The 18,776-nt window shown below is 47.8% G+C and overlaps 1 protein-coding gene and 2 non-coding genes across 3 annotated transcripts in view; 2 read left to right on the top strand and 1 right to left on the bottom strand.

Annotated features, from left to right (window-relative positions):
* Positions 1-18,776, top strand: part of LOC146348967 (peroxidasin homolog) — an 81,013-nt gene that overhangs the window by 8,768 nt on the left and 53,469 nt on the right. The window contains exon 2 of the mRNA XM_084854391.1: positions 11,637-11,708. Within this exon, the coding sequence (XP_084710517.1) occupies positions 11,637-11,708 (72 nt within the window). The remainder of the gene's footprint in view (positions 1-11,636; positions 11,709-18,776) is intronic.
* LOC146348970 (U5 spliceosomal RNA) lies at positions 2,545-2,660 on the top strand. The gene has a single exon (XR_014790882.1). It is a non-coding gene; the product is annotated as a U5 spliceosomal RNA (small nuclear RNA).
* Positions 8,959-9,074, bottom strand: LOC146348969 (U5 spliceosomal RNA). Its single transcript, XR_014790877.1, has one exon. It is a non-coding gene; the product is annotated as a U5 spliceosomal RNA (small nuclear RNA).

The following is an 18,776-nucleotide window of genomic DNA, read 5'->3' as shown; positions in this document are numbered from 1 at the left end:
CGAATCCATTCCAGGTTTCCGTCAGTACTCTAAGGGAGAATCCTATGGCTGCTAGTCAGCGGCTAGACAGCCATAGGGTATCTTGTTTTCCAGGAACAGACTTCATAGCTCACACTCCGAGGTTGGTTCCCGGAGAACCGACCTTCCCCTCCTTCCGCACTGCCTCGTGCTCCGCGCTTGCAAGAGAAGCATGGAGCGGCCAAAACGGGGCGTGCCAGGGAGCATTCTGGGACAGGGAAGGCAGAAATGCTGGTACGACACATCCTATGTGTCGTACCAACAGCCTCCTCCCCCGCTTCACCCTCCCATGGCTAGACAGCCGAAAGTGGCTGTCTAGCCGAAAATGCAGGGCAGGAGAACACGGAGGGAATGATCCCCTCCATGCTTCTCCATCCCTGCATTGGATAGGCGGTCACCTCCGAATTCAGAGGCGGCCACCTATCTTCATAGGATTGCTCCCTGACAGACATATCCTATGTCACACCTTGGATAGCTCCATTAGAGTTCTAACTGGATCTGACTGAAACCCAGAGCGGATTCACTGCCCCACTGACACCGAAGCCACCAGCCTCCACTGGTAGCCCCGCTCTCTCAGACAGGTTTTCTGTCAGTAGTCCTCCACTTCCTGAAGGTGGTTTCTCCCAAAACAGAAGCTGCATTCAGAAGGGGATAAGAAGGCACAAGGCAGCTCAGAACAATTAGCCACATGGCTGGTTCCTTGTGCCCATGGGTGGGTTTTGATTTTGTCTGCTGCAAAGGCTTGGGAGGCAAAAGGATCCAACCCCCTCAAAACAGGTGCATGACTGAAGGAGCAGAATGATCTTTGCATACCTCCTTGTAGTCTGTCACCCCAGTAACTTTCCCCCATCCTCATTTCCAGCCCCAGGGCTTCCATGCCGCAGGGTCTGCATAGCCGTCTCTTAATTAAATCCTACTTCTACAGATGTGACCACACATCTACTGTTCCCCATGTTTCCTCAACGGCTATGCCTATCACGATCTCCATCCTGTGCAAGTTAAAGGAAAAGCCAGGTCTGAACTCTGGGTCCCCCTTTGTATGTGTGAAGTGAGAGTAGGGTACCTCTAAACGTGTGTTGAATGCATCCATTTGCAACTAAGTTGTTATTGCAACTGAGTTTTGCAACTAAGAGAGCCAGTGTGGTGTAGTGGCTACAGTGTTGGACTGGGAGCCGGGAGATCCAGGTTCTAGTCCCCACTCAGACATGGAAGCTCACTGGGTGACTTTGGGCCAGTCACAGACTCTCAGCCCAACCTACCTCGCAGGGTTGTTGTTGTGAGGATAAAATGGAGAGGAGGAAGATAATGTAAGCCGCCTTGGGTTCCTTGCAAGGGGAAAAAAGGTGGGATATAAATGAAATAAATAAATTACGATTGAACAATAATTTTATTTATTTAAGTTGTGTCCGACTCTTTGCGACCCCATGGACCATAGCACGCCAGGCCTTCCTGTCCTGCGCTCTCTCCCGGAGACGGAGTGTGCTCAAGTTCATATTCATTGCATCGGTGATGCTATCCAGCCATCTCATCCTCTGCCGTCCCCTTCTCCTTTTGCCTTCAGTCTTTCCCAGCATCAGGGTCTTTTCCAGAGAGTTTTCTCTTCGCATTAGGTGGCCAAAATATTTGAGCTTCGGTATCTGTCCTTCCAATGAGCACTCGGGGTTGATTTCCTTTAGGATGGACTGATTGGACCTCCTTGCAGTCCAGGGGACTCGTAAGAGTCTCATCGTGCTGGTCACCAACTTCTAAACTGCCCTCTTTAATGGTTGCCTTTAGCAGCCATGTGATCTCCAAAACGATTTATCCAAACCGGGAACACTTTCCGCTGCTGGTGTCTGCATTTCAAATCCCTCTTAAAGGGCACACGAGTGGGCCAAAGGCTCCTCTCGCCGCAGGCATTTCGCAGTCTGGCACACCAGCCTCTCCCAGACGTTTTGGACCCCTGGCCCAGGGCGCACGCTGTGTCGAAAGTGATCGAATTAACGCGGCTGCGCCTCTCAAGGGCGCACTAGTGCAACCCCTCCCCAGGCTGCGCGTCCTAGGGGGCACACGCCCGCTGCAAGCCTAATCCACACTTCCGGTACGGCACCGAAACGCTTGCCTCCCTGACGGCAACGCAAGGCGCAGAGGTCCGGCGAAGCGCCTCCGTGTTAAGGGTTCGCGCAACAGCGACCCCGAGCAAAAAGCAGCAACTCACCCACGGAGGAGCGGAGCCTTACCGCGTGGCGGTGTAAAGCCTGAGGTGGGGCTGGGGGGCCGTCCCGGTCAACCTTGCCCCGGGCGAGGGGGGGCTCATTTGCATTTCGTGCATCCGTGATGCATTGCGCAGAAGAAAGGCGCGCGTCCTCGCGGTGTTTTGGGCAGTTCTGGTCAACCGTAAAGGTCTGACTCTGAACCCGGCGGGGAAAGGTTGGAGCGCGTATTCTTTTGCACACGCTGGAAAGGGTTGCCGCTCAAACGCGGGGGACACCGTAACCCCACCGGTGGGCGCTGCTCAAGTGGCTGGCGTCGTTGGGGGAAACGTGTATTCTCTGGTTTCTCTTCAGATCGTATAAATCTTTCGCCTTTTACTAAAGATTTCCGTGGAGAGGAGCATTTATGAGTTTTTGATTAATTTTTTGAGGCCTTGCTTCGGCAGGGCTGGCTTTGTGGTCGAAAAGCAGATTTATCTTCACTTTGTAGAAAAACGGTTTCTTAGTATTATTTGCTATGGGGTGGTCAGTAATTGGTATCTTACTTCTAACAAAAATCGCATGGAATTCACACCTCCGTAGCGTTCTCGCTGTAATACTTCTCTTGCCCCTCTCCAGCGATGTTTTCCCCTTCATGGATCACTGCCTTGTTGTGGCGAGGGGGCTTGCGGAACTCAGTGAAGCCATAAGCTATGCCGTGCAGGGCCACCCAAGACGGACAGGTCATGGCAGAGAGTTCTGACAAAATGTGGTCCACTGGAGAAGGAAATGGCAACCCACTCCAGTATTCTTGCCAAGAAAACCCCATGGAACGTATCACAAGGCTAACAGAGATGACGCCGGAAGATGAGACCCTCAGGTCGGAAGGTGTCCAATATGCTACTGGGGAAGAGCAGAGGGTATTTCCAAGTAGCGCCAGAAAGAGTGAAGCGGCTGGGCCAAAGCCGAAAGGACACTCAGCTGTGGATGTGTCTGGCGGTGAAAAGAAAATCCGATGCTGTAAAGAACAATATTGTTTAGGAACCTGGAATGTCAGATCAATGAATCAAGGTAAGCTGGAGGTGGTCAAACATGAGATGGCAAGACTGAACATCGACATCTTGGGAATCAGCGAACTAAAATGGACAGGCATGGGCGAATTTAATTCAGGTGACCATCATATCTACTACTGTGGGCAAGAATCCCTTAGAAGAAATGGAGTAGCACTCATAGTCAACAAAAGGGTGGGAAAAGCAGTACTGGGGTACAATCTTAAAAATGATAGAATGATCTCAGTACGAATCCAAGGCAAACCATTCAACATCACAGTAATTCAAGTCTATGCCCCAACCACTGAGGCCGAAGAAGCTGAGGTTGATCGGTTCTATGAAGACCTACAACACCTTCTAGAACTAACACCAAAAAAAGATGTCCTCTTCATCATAGGGGATTGGAATGCTAAAGTAGGAAGTCAAGAAATCACCGGGATAACAGGCAGGCATGGCCTTGGTGTACAAAATGAAGCAGGACAAAAGCTAATAGAGTTTTGCCAAGAGAACATGCTGATCATAGCAAACACTCTTTTCCAACAGCACAAGAGGCGACTCTACACATGGACGTCACCAGATGGTCAATATCGAAATCAGATTGATTATGTCCTTTGCAGCCAAAGATGGAGAAGCTCCATACAGTCAGTAAAAACAAGACCTGGAGCTGACTGTGGCTCAGATCATGAGCTGCTTCTTGCAAAATTTCGGCTTAAATTGAAGAACGTCGGGAAAACCACTAAACCATTCAGGTATGACCTAAATCATATCCCTGATGAATATACAGTGGAGGTGAGGAATAGATTTCAGGGATTAGACCTGATAGACAGAGTGCCTGAGGAACTATGGACGGAGGTCCGTAACATTGTTCAGGAGGCAGCAACGAAATCCGTCCCAAAGAAAAAGAAATGCAAGAAAGCCAAGTGGCTGTCTGATGAGGCTTTACGAGTAGCTCACGAAAGAAGGGAAGCGAAAAGCAAGGGAGAAAGGGGAAGATATACCCAACTGAATGCAGAGTTCCAGAGAATAGCAAGGAGAGACAAGAAGGCCTTCTTAAATGAACAATGCAAAGAAATCGAGGAAAACAACAGAATGGGAAAGACTAGAGATCTCTTCAAGAAAATTGGAGATCTCAAGGGAACGTTTTGTGCAAAGACGGGCATGATAAAGGACAAAGAAGGCAGGGACCTAACAGAAGCAGATGAGATTAAGAAGAGGTGGCAAGAATACACAGAAGAACTATACAGGAAAGATCTGAATGTCCCTGATAGCCATGATAGTGCGGTCACTGAACTTGAGCCGGACATCCTCGAGAGTGAAGTCAAGTGGGCCTTAGGAAGCATTAGTAACAACAAAGCTAGCGGAGATGACAGTCTCCCAGCTGAGCTATTTAAAATCCAAAAAGATGATGCTGTTAAAGTGCTGCATTCAATATGCCAACAAATCTGGAACACTCAACAGTGGCCACAAGACTGGAAAAGGTCAGTTTACATTCCAATTCCAAAGAAGGGCAGCGCCAAAGAGTGTTCAAACTACCGCACAATTGCGCTCATTTCACATGCCAGCAAGGTGATGCTCAAAATCCTACAAGCTAGGCTTCAGCAGTATGCGAACCGAGAACTACCGGAAGTACAAGCTGGGTTTCAAAGAGGCAGAGGAACTAGAGATCAAATCGCCAACATTCGCTGCATCATGGAGAAAGCAAGAGAATTCCAGAAAAATGTCTATTTCTGCTTCATTGACTACGCTAAAGCCTTTGATTGTGTGGATCACAACAAACTGTGGCAAATTCTTAAAGTGATGGGAGTACCAGACCACCTTACCTGTCTCCTGAGAAACCTGTACGAGGGTCAAGAAGCAACAGTAAGAACCAGACATGGAACAACCGACTGGTTCAAAATTGGGAAAGGAGTACGACAAGGCTGCATATTGTCACCCTGCTTATTTAACTTATATGCAGAGTACATCATGAGAAATGCCGGGTTGGATGAATCAGAGGTCGGACTTAAGATTGCTGGGAGAATTATCAACAACCTCCGATATGCAGACGATACCACCCTAATGGCAGAAAGCGAAGAGGATCTCAAGAGCCTCTTGTTGAGGGTGAAAGAGGAGAGTGCAAAAGCTGGTTTGAAACTCAACATTAAAAAAACTAAGATCATGGCATCTGGCCCCATCACTTCCTGGCATATAGAAGGGGAAGAAATGGAAGCAGTGACAGATTTTACTTTCTTGGGCTCCAAGATCACCGCAGACGGTGACTGTAGCCATGAAATTAAAAGACGCTTGCTCCTTGGGAGGAAAGCTATGGCCAACCTAGACAGCATAGTAAGAAGCAGAGACATCACCTTGCCGACAAAGGTCCGTCTAATCAAAGCTATGGTTTTCCCAGTAGTAATGTATGGCTGTGAGAGCTGGACTATAAGGAAGGCTGAGCGCCGAAGAATTGATGCTTTCGAACTGTGGTGCTGGAGAAGACTCTTACGAGTCCCCTGGACTGCAAGGAGGTCAAATCAGTCCATCCTAAAGGAAATCAACCCTGACTGCTCATTGGAAGGACAGATAATGAAGCTGAAGCTCCAGTATTTTGGCCACCTAACGCGAAGAGAAAACTCCCTGGAAAAGACCCTGATGCTGGGAAAGACTGAAGGCAAAAGGAGAAGGGGACGGCAGAGGATGAGATGGCTAGATAGCATCACGGATGCAATGAATATGAACTTGAGCACGCTCCGGGAGAGAGCGCAGGACAGGAATGCCTGGCGTGCTATGGTCCATGGGGTCACGAAGAGTCGGACACGACTGAACGACTGAACAACAACAAAGCGATGTTTTATTAGTCTAACGACTCTTCTCCATATGTTTACTCAAAAGTAAGTCTCAGTATCTTCAATTAGATAATGTAAGTTGCCTTTACATGTCCACCCACCTTTATCCCAACTTTCTCCTGGTAGCTATTCGCTTTGAGTCAAGAGAGCTCGAATTAAAATTCCCCAGAGAACAGTCTGTCTGCCCATAGAAATCTTAGTCGCGGTTTCGCTTCTGATTTCGTGTTGGATGTTCCCCAGCATCAGCCCGGGAGCAGGAGAAAGGATAAAAGAGCAGTGCATTCTCCAAGCCTATAAAGGCCTGGTTTGAGCCATTAACACCTTAAATGGTTTGGGACCAAATTACCTGAAGCCCTCACCCATACCAGCCCACCCACACTTCTAACACAGCATCTGATGTCCTCACTTGCCCACCTTTCAGGGCAGTTAGGTGGGCAAGTACACGAGACACGGCCTTTTCTGCAGTGGTCCCACACTCTAGAATGGGTTGGTAGCGAGGGTCCATCGAGATTCATCATTGCAAGTGTTTAGGAAGGCCCTGGCAGCCTACTTGTTTAGCCTTCCCCTGATTAAGCGTTTCTTTGGGAGTGTGGTGTTTATTTTGCTTTTTAATGTTTTAGATTGTTTTATGAAAGTTATGCTGTCTTATTATTTTATCAGTCTATTTTATTGTCGTTATCCGCCTTGGGGGGGCTCCTGCCCAGAAAGAAAGCACAGAAATATTTTAAAGAAAGAATGTCTCAACAATGTACATTGGTTATTTATTTAAGAAATTTACATACCGCTGACCATATCTTTAAAAAAAAAAAACCCTCAGTGTTGAGGAACCATGAACAGCAACCCCCCACCCTTTCCTGTTCCATACTTCCCCCCCTCTCACTTGAGAACCCTGAAAGAGCATTCCTAGCAAATGTTGAGCCCTAGTTAAACACTCCTTAAGTATTCCATTCTACACTTTCAGATAGTGTCAAATAAAAAACTGTGAAAAGATCCAGACAGGACAGAAGCTTTGTAAAGGAGCAGTCCTCTGCATGTTTAGACAGAAAAAAGTCCTAAAAAAGCCCAGCATTCCCCAGCCAGCCATTTTTTTTGCTGTGAATCAAGTTGCAAAAGGTAAGTACTTTAAGTAATTAAAGTATTAATTAATTTACAGCAAAAAAAAATCCATACAAGCCAAAACAACAAAGAGAAGCCAATCCCTATGCTCCACTTCTGGGTGTAGTATTTATGGGTGTGCAGCTTATTTGTTGTTGATTGTCAAACCCAGCTTTGACAGAGCTGATTTTACAATATAAAGACAGTGTTGCAGGACGGACAGGCTAATATAGGTTTATTAACCTACATATCTTGAGTTGCTTGGCGTGTTGCTGCTCGCTTTGACATCATTCCAAGTTCTTCATTTCGCTTAGGCGAGTCAGCGTTTGGTGTTGCTACTCACGTGAACATATGCAGAAAGAAAGGAAAACAGGACTTGGGGATGGTGAGCGAAGCTAATTTGGGAGGTGGCGCAATGGTGTTTGGGTCGAGAGGAAATTAGGGTGGTGTCTGTCATTTCTATGCAAGCCACCCAGTGAAATCGTATCATACGGTGCTTAAATCCAGAAAGAAGCCCAGCTCTGCCTACAGCAAGGGCAGGGAATATGTGGCCTCCAGGTGGTTTGGCCCACAACTCCCATTAGTCCAACTCCATCCCCACCCCTGATCTGCAGCCATGAAAGGGTCCTTTTGACATCCGCAAACATGCATCTCCAGCAGCAGGGGAGAAAAGGAAGGTGCTACCCTTGTTTACTCTGTGTGTGTGGGTGTGTGTGTGTAGGGTGAGCACTCCTCTGATGCACTGTCCTTTTATTACTTTACATGCTGATAGGCTGAGCCTTGGAACATGTCAAACAGAGTCAGAACCTCAGCTCTAACTAGTTAGCCTTGTCTCAGTTAAGCTCCCCCTCCTCAAAGTGTAATAAAAAAGTAAAGGTAAAAGTATCCCCAACCAGTCGTGTCCGACTCTAGGGTGCGGTGCTCATCCCCGTTTCTAAGCCGAAGAGCCAGTGCTGTCCGAAGCCGGCATGACTGAACACCGAGGTGCACTGAACGCTGTTGCCTTTCCCGCCGAGGCGGTACCTATTTATCCACTTGCAATTTCTTGCTTTCGAACTGCTAGGTTGGCAGAAGTTGGGACTGAGGACGGGAGCTCACTCCGTCAGGCGGCACTCGGGTCTCGAACTGCTGTCCTGCCGACCTTCCAGTCTGCAGTTCAGCGTCTTAACCAGAGCCACCTGGCCCCTATTACACAAAGTGTAATAGTATCATACAAAAAGTTGCTATGTGTCCTCTGCACACTTTACTAGCTCTGTTCCCAATTCAGGGTTCCCCACCCTCTTCCCCACTTTCCTGCTTCGCGTTTATTATTTATTTAAAATATGTTTAGGCTGCCTTTAAGGGGGGGAAAAAACCCTCAAGGCAGCAATAATAGAAAACAATTTCTCAACCCCCAAATCTTCCAGTCCCAATACACAAAAATCTCATCAATAATGAAAGGGAAAAATAATCAGCAGTCCTTTAAAACACATTGTTGCTGTTGTTCAGTCGTGTCCGACTCTTCGTGACCCCATGGACCGTAGCACGCCAGGCCTTCCTGTCCTGCGCTCTCTCCCGGAGCGTGCGCTAGTCCGTAATCGTCGCATCGGTGACGCTATGTCGCCATCTCATCCTCCGCCGTCCCCTTCTCCTTTTGCCTTCAGTCTTTTGCAGAGAGTTTTCTTTTCGCATTTGGGAGACAAATCAACTCCCCGCCTGTCTTTCCAATGAGCAGTCAGGATCGACTTTCTTAAAAATAAGCTAACTTACCCTTCTTGCAACTCTCAAAAAATACTTTCTTCTGTTTTTTAACTGCTGAAGATCAGCCCTGCCGAAGCAGAGCCTCAAAAAATTAGTTGAAAACTCATAAATGTTCCTCTCCACGGAAATCTTTAGTAAAAGGCGAAAGATTTATGCGATCTGAAGAGAAACCAGAGTATACTGCTTGGGTTCAACGGGGCAAGCCACAGGACCGGCGCCCGCCATTCAGGTTACGGTGTCACTCGCCCTCGGCGTGTTTAGAGGTTTGGCGTGACAGAAGACGCGTCGCGGCAGCTTCCTAAGTTTGAGAATCTGGCTCGTAACTTTACCGAATTCCAGAAGTGCCGAAGTCCCGGGAAAGTCTCCCGCGCAATGCATGACGGTGCAGTCAGATGTAAATGAACCTCCCTTGACTGACCGGCTCCCAGATCTAAACTCCGCCCCCCGGCGGGCTGGCGGACGAGCGAGGGATCGGCAGAGGCGGGGCGGGGCGGGGCGGGGCGGGGCGCGTCCGGGCCTTTGCAGCTGCTCCGCGTGGAGAGGCGGCGGAAGGACGGGTTCGCGTGAACCTTTGGGGCGTGGCATTGTGAGCTTGGAATACACGCGAGTTGTAATCGGTGGCCATACTGTCAGTCTTTCCCAACCCGGCGCCCTCCAGGTGTGCTGGTTGGGGGATGCTGGGAGTTGTAGTCCAACGCGCCTGGAGGGCACCGGGTCAGGAAAGCCTGGTTCAGGGGGCCCCCAAAAAGCCACCCAGAGAGTAACTGGTGATCGGGGTAGTATTCAATGTTAGTCCTACTTAGAGTAGACCCATTGAAATGACTGGGACAAGTTGTGATGAGCATAAGTCATGCATTTCAATGGGCCTACTCTAAGTAGGACTAATGTTGGATACTACCCCAGGCCTGCAGAAGTGAATGCCGTTTAATACCTGCACATGATGGTGCTGTGATTTAAGTGAGTTTAAAATGCAAAACTGGACATACTCAGGGTATGTTTGCTTGTAAATTGGGGTTGGCAAACAGTTTTAGGAACATAGGAAGCTGCCGTTGACTGATTCAAACCATTGGTCCCTCAACTCCAGTATTGTCGGCACTGACTGGCAGCAGTGGCTGTCCAGGGTTTGGGGCCAGAATTTTTCCAGCCCTACCTGGAGATGCAGGGATCAAACCTGGGACCTGCATGCAAAGCAGGTGTTCTATCACTGAGTTGCAGCCCCTCACTAAAGAAATAACTTGTATAAGTTGAATAAGTTATTATTCAACTTATCAGGAATGTAGAAGCAGTTGGGGGTGGAGAAAAATGTTAGTTGCATGCTTTGCAGCTGATGTAATACCCATGGCCAGCTAATAGGACCATTAAGGCCTGGGTCTAAAATTGCATAGCTGTACCACTGCATTGAGAAAGGCCTAGTGTGCTATGGTCCATGGGGTCACGAAGAGTCAGACACGACTGAACGACTGAACAACAACCACCACTGCGTTGAAGTACCAAGCAGATTGCTTGCATGTTGTAACATAGCAAGAGAATAAGAGTGAAGCAGGGCTCTTCCCTAGCCTGCCGCCCTCCAGATGGTTTTGACTACAACTCCCATAATCCCTGCCCATTTGGATCATACTGGCTGGGCCTTATGGGAAATGTAGTCAAAGCCATCTGGAGGACACCAGATTGGGAAGGCTATCTGGGAATTCGATCTTTGTAGTCTCCACGGCTGAAATTTTATGCACATTTTCAAGCACATAATGCTCACTTGTAAAAATGCGTTATCACTCGCAAGTTATGCTCTTCTTGCTTTATGGGTGTTTGCAAAGGGTGCTACCAGTCAAAAGGCATTATGCAGCTATTCCGTCTTTTCCTCATAAATGGGTTTTCTTTGGTAAGAAAGCAGAAGGATGTCATAGTGGGAAAACACAGGAGGGTTACAAATGGAAGACTTACACACACACACACACACACACCTGTAAAATTCCATGAATGAGGCAGGGCAATTGCAGGATATAAACTTTGTCTGGAAGTACCTTAAGTGTCATCACAACCCCTGAGCCTTGGCCAATACGACTGGGGAAAGGTAGACCCCATGACCACTATGTGTGGGCAGCAGAAGACAGCATGGCCCCTTCTCCTCTTGACTGCCCCCAAGTGGTGGTAGCTAGTACATGCAGGGACCCTATTTCCCTTCTCAGTAGTTGGCTGGCAGCCAGTATGACTTCAGTGTTTGTCCTCGTTAGAGTAGGCCCATGGAAATGAATGGAACATAAGTTGAACTAACATTGGATGCAAGCTCAGGCATTTATCATGCCATCACCTTGCCTCACTCATAGAATTTTACAGAGGTTCTAGAGGACGATGTCTTCCCCTTGGAACCCTCCTGTGTTTTCCCACCGTTTCTTCCAGCTTCTCGCTTACCATGCAGAAAATCTGTTAAGGAGAAAAATGTGGAATAGCACCACAATGCCTTCTAACTGTTAGTGCTCGGAGCCCTCTGTTTGGAAGCACCCTTTGTGAATAAGGCATAATGTCCCGAGTGAGCCCTTCAAAGGAAAGTGCCTGAAGCTGTTTGGCTAGCTTTATATGAACACAGGATAAAGCAGCAGCAACAAAAGTGTCCCCAGAGAGCGTTTCGCAGAAGCCCTTGGATCTAACATGCCTGGTAAACGCGGTGTTCTTCGAGTCAACTACCACCATGATCTTGGGACCCAGGTGTGGACGGCAGGCTGAGAGGTCTCTCTCTTTCTTTCCAGGGATCTGCGCTTCAATCGCGTCAGAGAGATCCAGCCCGGAGCCTTCCGGAATTTGAAGAACCTCAACACGCTGTAAGTGCTTGCGCACACTGCATTTTATGCACCGCCTTACCTAATATAGGATTGCAAAAAGGGTGGGGCTACATCAGGTTGTGCTGCAGGCTGCTTGATCCAAACCTGGCAGAAATAACCCCCTCTAGAGATGACCTTGATTGGCTTGGCTTATGCACAAGGGTAGGTGAAGAAATGATGTGCTGGACGATTGTCAAGTCAGCTTTCATTTTGGCTCTAATTGCGTAAACAGTATCACCTGCTCCATTGTCTTTGGACAAATTTGAATTTGAGTTGGATCCCAGATTTGAACAGCTTATGCGCTTGGCTTCAGAACCTGCTGGATCCTATTAACACTCTGCATTCTGAGGTCTTTTCAGGATAGAGCACAACTGTGGGTGTGCAAATCCCAGGCGACGTTTGCTTCTAGTGATGTTTCATTTAATTCAGTTAGGAGAGGGAAGTTCAGGAGTAGCTGGGCTGCTAGGATAGCTACAACTTTGAGCCATCTAATTGTTTAGTGAATGGATTTAAACACTTTTGCTTGACTAAAAAGGTGCTCTATCAGCTGGTAGCAGATTAATTTCTAAAGGGCTCATTATCTCAATATAAGAACTTACAAAAACTGTAGTTGCAGCTGCCATCTTTTCTTGCCTCTCCTGCGACAGCCCCTGCTGGAACACATCCAGAGAAGTCAAATGCCCTTTCCCTACCATCACCAGTATAATTCTATTTGTATGCAGGTTTAATCAATAGATTAAATTGACTAAAACTCATTCAGTTCATCATCTAAGGATTCTTTTAATCAGGGACTTGCCCTGGTTCAGGGGTGCATGACCTTCATGCAACCTCTGGACGCATGTCGTGTGGCCCTCGTACTCCCTACCACCACCAAATATCCCCCATCATGTGTGTGTGCTCATGCAGATGTGCAGTCCACAAGGCACCTGCCCACATTGGATGTGGCCCTCAGAGCCAAAGGAGTTGTACACCCCTTTCTTGGCAACCACAATGCTTTTTCCATCCTGTTGCTTTAAAAACTGTAGCAATGTTGCAGTTAGGGATGTCGGAGAAATCTGCAAGGTAACCAAATGAGTTCAGATTTTGATGAATCTGACTGCCGGATCCTGCAGCAGACTGGTTTTCCCCCGTTGGGCAGATTCTGCTAGCTTGCAGACTAGCTTTCTAATTTTCCTGATTTTGTGCAAATTTTGTCATAAAAATACTCCAAAATTAAAACAAACAGCCAAAAATACACACGTCCCCATAGGCGAAAGTGTGAAATGCACATCTGGGGGGATTTGTGCATTTTGGGAATGTGCACAAATGCACATTTGTGCAAATTCAGGAACTCAAAAAAATCTGATTCTGTCAATGGGCATGCTGCAGAATGAAAGGCACCTGACAATCCATGAAACAAAGATAGAACGGATTTTACACAGTCTGTACATCCCTAGCTGCAGTATTAAGACCAAACCTCCACAGTAAGGAAGCAGGCGTTATCTTTGGAAGAAGAGAAGTGGGAAGGAGGAGCAGGTTTCATTTATGTATTTATTTTAAAAGTTTATTCCAAGTGGCATCCAGAAGATTTAAAACCATAAACATAGTAACACTTTCTTATTTCTATTCTCGGGGCAGCTTACAAAAATGAGCAATAATAATTAATAATAATACCACAATTTTAAATGAGTTACAGCAGAAACAGTTTTAAAATAGATTAAAACAGCAGAGCAATAAAAATGGAACAAATTCTACCAGATTTCAAACCAGTCTAGAATAATTAAAAAACCTGGGTAAATGCCTAAATAAAAGATTGGGTCAAAGGCGCTTGGGCCAAAAAGATGTGCATGGCTAAGCCAAGAATGTTATCAGCATCTCTTCTTGCATGGTGCCATAATCCAAACGTTGATGACAACAGTGGAGAGTAATTTTCACCGGATATTAAAATGTCTGTGTGGGAACAGATGGTTAATTGTGTCTTTTCACAGTCTAATTACAGACAATCTAAAATACTAGCTGTTCCCCTTGGGCTTAATTGACCTGCTTTGTTATGGTTGTCACAGCAGCCTTGGGAAGATCGTTCCAGTCCAGGCAGAGAGCTGGAAATCTGAGTGAAGATGGAGATCATAAGGCTTCTTTGCAGCCTCTCCTTTTACTTCCCCCTTGAGGTTCATTGTGAGTGTGATTCAGACTGCAGTCGAAAGGATGTTGTGAAATATAGTAGGAAGCTGCATCACCCAGTGGTGGCTCCGATGTCAGTGGGGCGGGTAATCCGTTCCGGGTTTCCATCGAAACCAGTCAGAACTCTCAAGGAGCTATCCAAGGTGCTTGGAGAGCTCCTTTAGAGTTCTGACTGGTTCTGATTGAAACCCGGAGCGGATTCACCTCCCCACTGACATCAGAGCCACCAGCCTCCACTGGCCTCACCCCAGGTCAGAGCACTGGTCCATGCTGACCAGCAGTGCTTTCTAGGGCAGCCTCCCCTAGCCTGATGCATGATAAATGTTTTGGACTACAACTCCCATCATCCCTGACCATTGGGCCTGCTGGCTGGGGCTGATGGAGATGTAGTCCAATACATCTGGAGGGCAACAGGTTGGGGAAGGCTGCTCTAGATCAGGGGTGTTGAACCTCTTTGAGCCCAAGGGCCAAATTCCATTCCAGCAAAGCTTTTGGGAGCCACATTCCAGTGGTGGGCGGGACCAAAGGCAAAAGGGGCGTGGCCAGAAACAAAATGTGTGAGGCCCCAAAACTAAAAACTACCAGCATATTTCAGCTTGGTCCTCTTCCTGCCAGTAACTCAGCCTTAGGAGAGGCATTTCAACTGCTTAGAATGGGGAAGAAACGGCACAAAAGCCGGGAAACTGCCAAACGATTGGTGGTTGAAGAAACGGGGTGGGGCCATGGGAAGGGGCGTGGCCATCTGGGGAACCTAGAATCTGGATTTTCAGAGACGAGTCTTTCCCGGGGATTGAACCTGGGACTTTTTGCCTGCCAAGCTTGGGCTCTGCCCCTAAACTTGGGCCCCTCCACACATATTAGGAATGTCGGAGAAATTCATTTCAGTTCATTTACAACTAGAATTTGCCCCATTCACACCACTCAAACACAAACAATGTGCAGTCAAAGCCCATACATTCATAAGGTTGTGATGCTGTTCGCAGGGGGGAAGACGTGTTCAGAAAATGATTGATTGATTGACTGATTGATTGATTGATTGATTGCATTTATATCCCACCTTTTCTCCTCCATAAGGAACCCAAGGCGGCGTGCATAATCCTCTCCCTCTCCATTTTATCCTCACAACAACAGCCCTGTGAGGTGGGTTGGGCTGAGAGTCTGTGACTGGCCCAAAGTCACCCCGTGAGCTTCCATGGCCGAGTGGGGACTCGAACCCGGATCTCCCAGCTCCCAGTCCAGCACTGTCTCCACTACATGCGTACATTAGAAAAATACGCTTGAAAATGTATACTTTTTTAAAGTGTGCACAAACATTCTTTAATCAATAGAAGGCCGCATACTTTTGAATGTACATCTGAGCAGACACCCAAATTCTTCGCAATTTTCACACGGAAAGAAGGGGAAAACACCCTCGCAATCTGATATGGACACGGGTCTATCCAAGCTTTGAGGTGGAAATTGGAGAAGCTCGACAAGGCTGAGTTTCGCTGGTTTTCACATCCCTCTGTAAGGGCCGTGGTTCAGTGGTGGAGCCCCTGCTTTGCATGCGGCAGGTCCCCAGTTCGATCCCCAGCACCTCCAGATATTGCTAGGAAAGAATCCTGCCTGAATCCCTGGAGAGCCATGGCTGCCAGTCAGTGTTGACAGTTTGTTTATTTATTTATTTATTTATTTATTAAATTTATTAATCGCTCATTTGGCTGGTCACCCAGCCACTTGGGGCGGTGTACAATAATAGAAACAGTTTAAAACAATAACATTCTACATTAAAAACATCATATTTCTACAAATACCCTAACCCACCCCAAACACCTGCCTGAACAACCATGTTTTTAATGCGTGGCAGAAGCTCATTAAAGAGGGGGCATGGCGGAGTTCCCTAAGGAGGGAGTTCCACAGAGTGGGGGCCACCACAGAGAAGGCCCTCTCCCTCGTCCTCACCAGTCTAGCTGTCCTGGCTGATGGGACAGAGAGAAGGCCATCCATTAGTTCTGGGCTAAATGGACCAATGGCCTGACTTTTACAAGGCAGCTTCCTATGTAGCATTGAACTCAGTGGGACACCCAAGTAAACATGCATAGGACTGTGCTGTCAGTCATTAAATGATTATGCAGGTATTGAATCTATTTGGTCAATACATACACTGCTCCGATGCAGCAATATTAATTAATTTGCCAGGCAGCTCCTGTCTTATAAAGTCTTCTACTTTGACCTAGCAACTCAGGTTCTGCAAAGCTTAGAAATGTCCAAGAGTGAGCAAACTAGTTCAAAACTTCTATGCCACCATTAGCTGCCTGGACAAAGGATGGGATAAAAATGGTGCAATTTTTTTAAAGCCACAATCTGGATTTTCAACGGGGAGAATAAAATCAGCACCTGTTAAACAGGCGTTGTTGGTGCTTATGTTACAGTTCTGTGTGGGGTGCCCCGTTGCCTTGGGTAAGCCCTAGCAGAGGTGGTCTCAGGAATGACAGAGTACATTGCCGTCCTGTTCAAAACAAGCTGGGACTTCTATTTGCCAAGGGCAGAGAAGGAGCGCCAGAAGATTAGTGTGGAATCCACTACCCTGGAGCCTTTTCGCATGAGCGATGGGGCTGGAAAGAGATGCTATGACAACGAATGTGTAAACACGGTTGAAAGGCAAACAATCCAGCCGGCCACTGTATCTGTCCTGACCTTTTCTGCACCGTCCTGCCAATTTACCTTAATTTGGACTGCTGCGTTTGCGGATCTTCCAACCCTGAGACTTAAAGGAGAACACGTTCCAAACGAAACGACACATTGCAGGAGTGTTCTGCAGCAGATAGACTGTTTCTGGCAGGAAGCAGAGCACACACATTAGTCCAAGGGACCAGCCAGACGAGACGGCGGCAGACCCAGGATCCCATTCTCCTGCGGTTTCTTAAAAGGGCAATTGCAGCTACAGAGGGGTCAGACTTGGATTGGAGCTGTGGTGCTGAGAGAGGGGGATTTAACTCCACCCCAGTCCTTTATCCAATCTGAATTCCCTCCCAGACTCCAAAATGATTTGCCCTGCAGGGGGAAACAGACAGGTACCTTTCAGACAAGAATATCTGCAGTTGCACTGCATCTACTGGCCTCTTCAGACAGCTGACCAACCTTACCACTAGGGGCAGCCTGGAGCAATCGGGTCGAACAGACAGCGCTTGTTACGAAAGCTGCAGGTGGATGGAAAGATTTCTCCACCATCACCAATTTCATTAGCGATGTTTTGAGCCATACTCCTCTGCTGCTCCAGAATAAAAGTGGCTGAAGGAGCTCTGGGTCAACCAGCAAGCGCTAAAGGCAACCAAAGAAGGACTGGCAAGGGATTCCGCCATTAAGGAATTTGGGGGAGGCCAGGGAAAAAGCCACCCCACCCAATCCAGCATCACGATGCGGCCGTCTCTTTTCCCTGGGGCCGAGGTGAAAGTGGGAAAGAGGCGTCCATGGTCACGACAGGTGCCCCTTTGGACTGTGATGGGCAGTGCTTGGTGTCTAAAATGAGATGTGTGGCGATTCTAGCCTCCTAGGCTGGGCTTGTACCCTCTTTCTTAGGTACCCAGTGCTGGCTCCAGGCGCCCTTGAGTAAAATGCCTTTGGTGGGCCCCGATCCACTGCCCCGCAATTGCCCATCAACTCTCCCTCTGAGTAAAGGGAGGGAAAGGGTAGAGAGTGGCAGCTGCAGCTCCCCTGCTCAACTCCTTGCTTGCTGCTCTCCCTCTCGCTCACCGGAGCAGGACAAAGTGAGCGGTGAGCAGGTGACAACGGCAAAAGGCAACAGGGAGAGGTGGTTCTGGTGGGGAGCAGTAGCTCCCTAGTGAGAGATGGGCTCCGGCAGGTTCCCAGTGGTGCTGACCTCTGACGCTGGCCCCACCATATGTTGAGGATTAGTTGTGTCTACTCAGAGGTGATGAGAGGAAAGCACGCTGCATAGGCTGAGAGCCTTTCCACACGAGGCTTTTGTTGTGTGCTTGTGATTGCTCACTCATAATAGTTTGTGGGTCCTTTACACAATTGTCATCATCCTCCAGGGCCTCTTCTGTGCTTTGCAACCATTATCACCGGGGTGTGTGTGTGTGTCCTAACAAGGAAAGTCTGGTATTATTTAGAAATGGCAGAATGAAAGTCTCATGTAATTGCACAATTCCACTATACCACAGTGCCATCTAGTGGCTTTATAATGAAACATATAGAAAAGCAAAGAAAGAAAAACCTTGGGGGGGGGGAAGCACGTGTAAAGGAGCCGAGCTTAATCCCACAAAGAATCTGGAAGCAGAAGCCTCAGGAAAGGTGCAGGATAAAAGCCTCATATAGAAATGCCCTAAGAAATGCTCTTCTTTATTCTCATGCCCCAATGACAAAGACACAGCCGCTGAGCCTTGCCTTAAATTAATCCTGGTCTGCATAACCTGGACTCACCAAGCCAGATTCAGCCCACCAGCTACACAGTTTAGCCTGCCAGGCACTTGATAATTGTTTTCTTTTTGCAATCTCAGACAGGCAGTAAAAACCAGGAGGTCCTGGTGGGCTGTCACACATGGCTGGATGCACTATAATTGGACAATGGCATTGTCCATGCAGAAATCAGCTGTGCGTTTTTCGTGGACAATAAAAGTAAGAAATTCTCAGTATGTTGCCTTCAGGCACAATGATTTGAGGACAACCTAGCCTCCAGCCTCCACTCCAGGCTTAGGCTAGGAGTAACCTTGCTGCAGGCCTTGGTTAGGAGCCCTGCCAAGGAAGTGTATCTAACCTTGCAAATAATAAAGTTAAGTTCCCAGTGTCTGCATAGAGCCTGAATGCTATAGTCAACATGCAACATGCACAAGTTCAAATGAGTCAAGTGCTGATCCAGTGCTCCGGGGGGAGGGGGGGTTGCTATGCATGTAGCATATCAGAAGGACG

Source organism: Heloderma suspectum, chromosome 4 (genome assembly GCF_057233095.1).
Source record: "Heloderma suspectum isolate Gila_16-S chromosome 4, 16-S_ref, whole genome shotgun sequence".
NCBI lineage: Eukaryota > Metazoa > Chordata > Lepidosauria > Squamata > Helodermatidae > Heloderma > Heloderma suspectum.
This window is presented reverse-complemented; position numbering and strand designations above follow the sequence as displayed.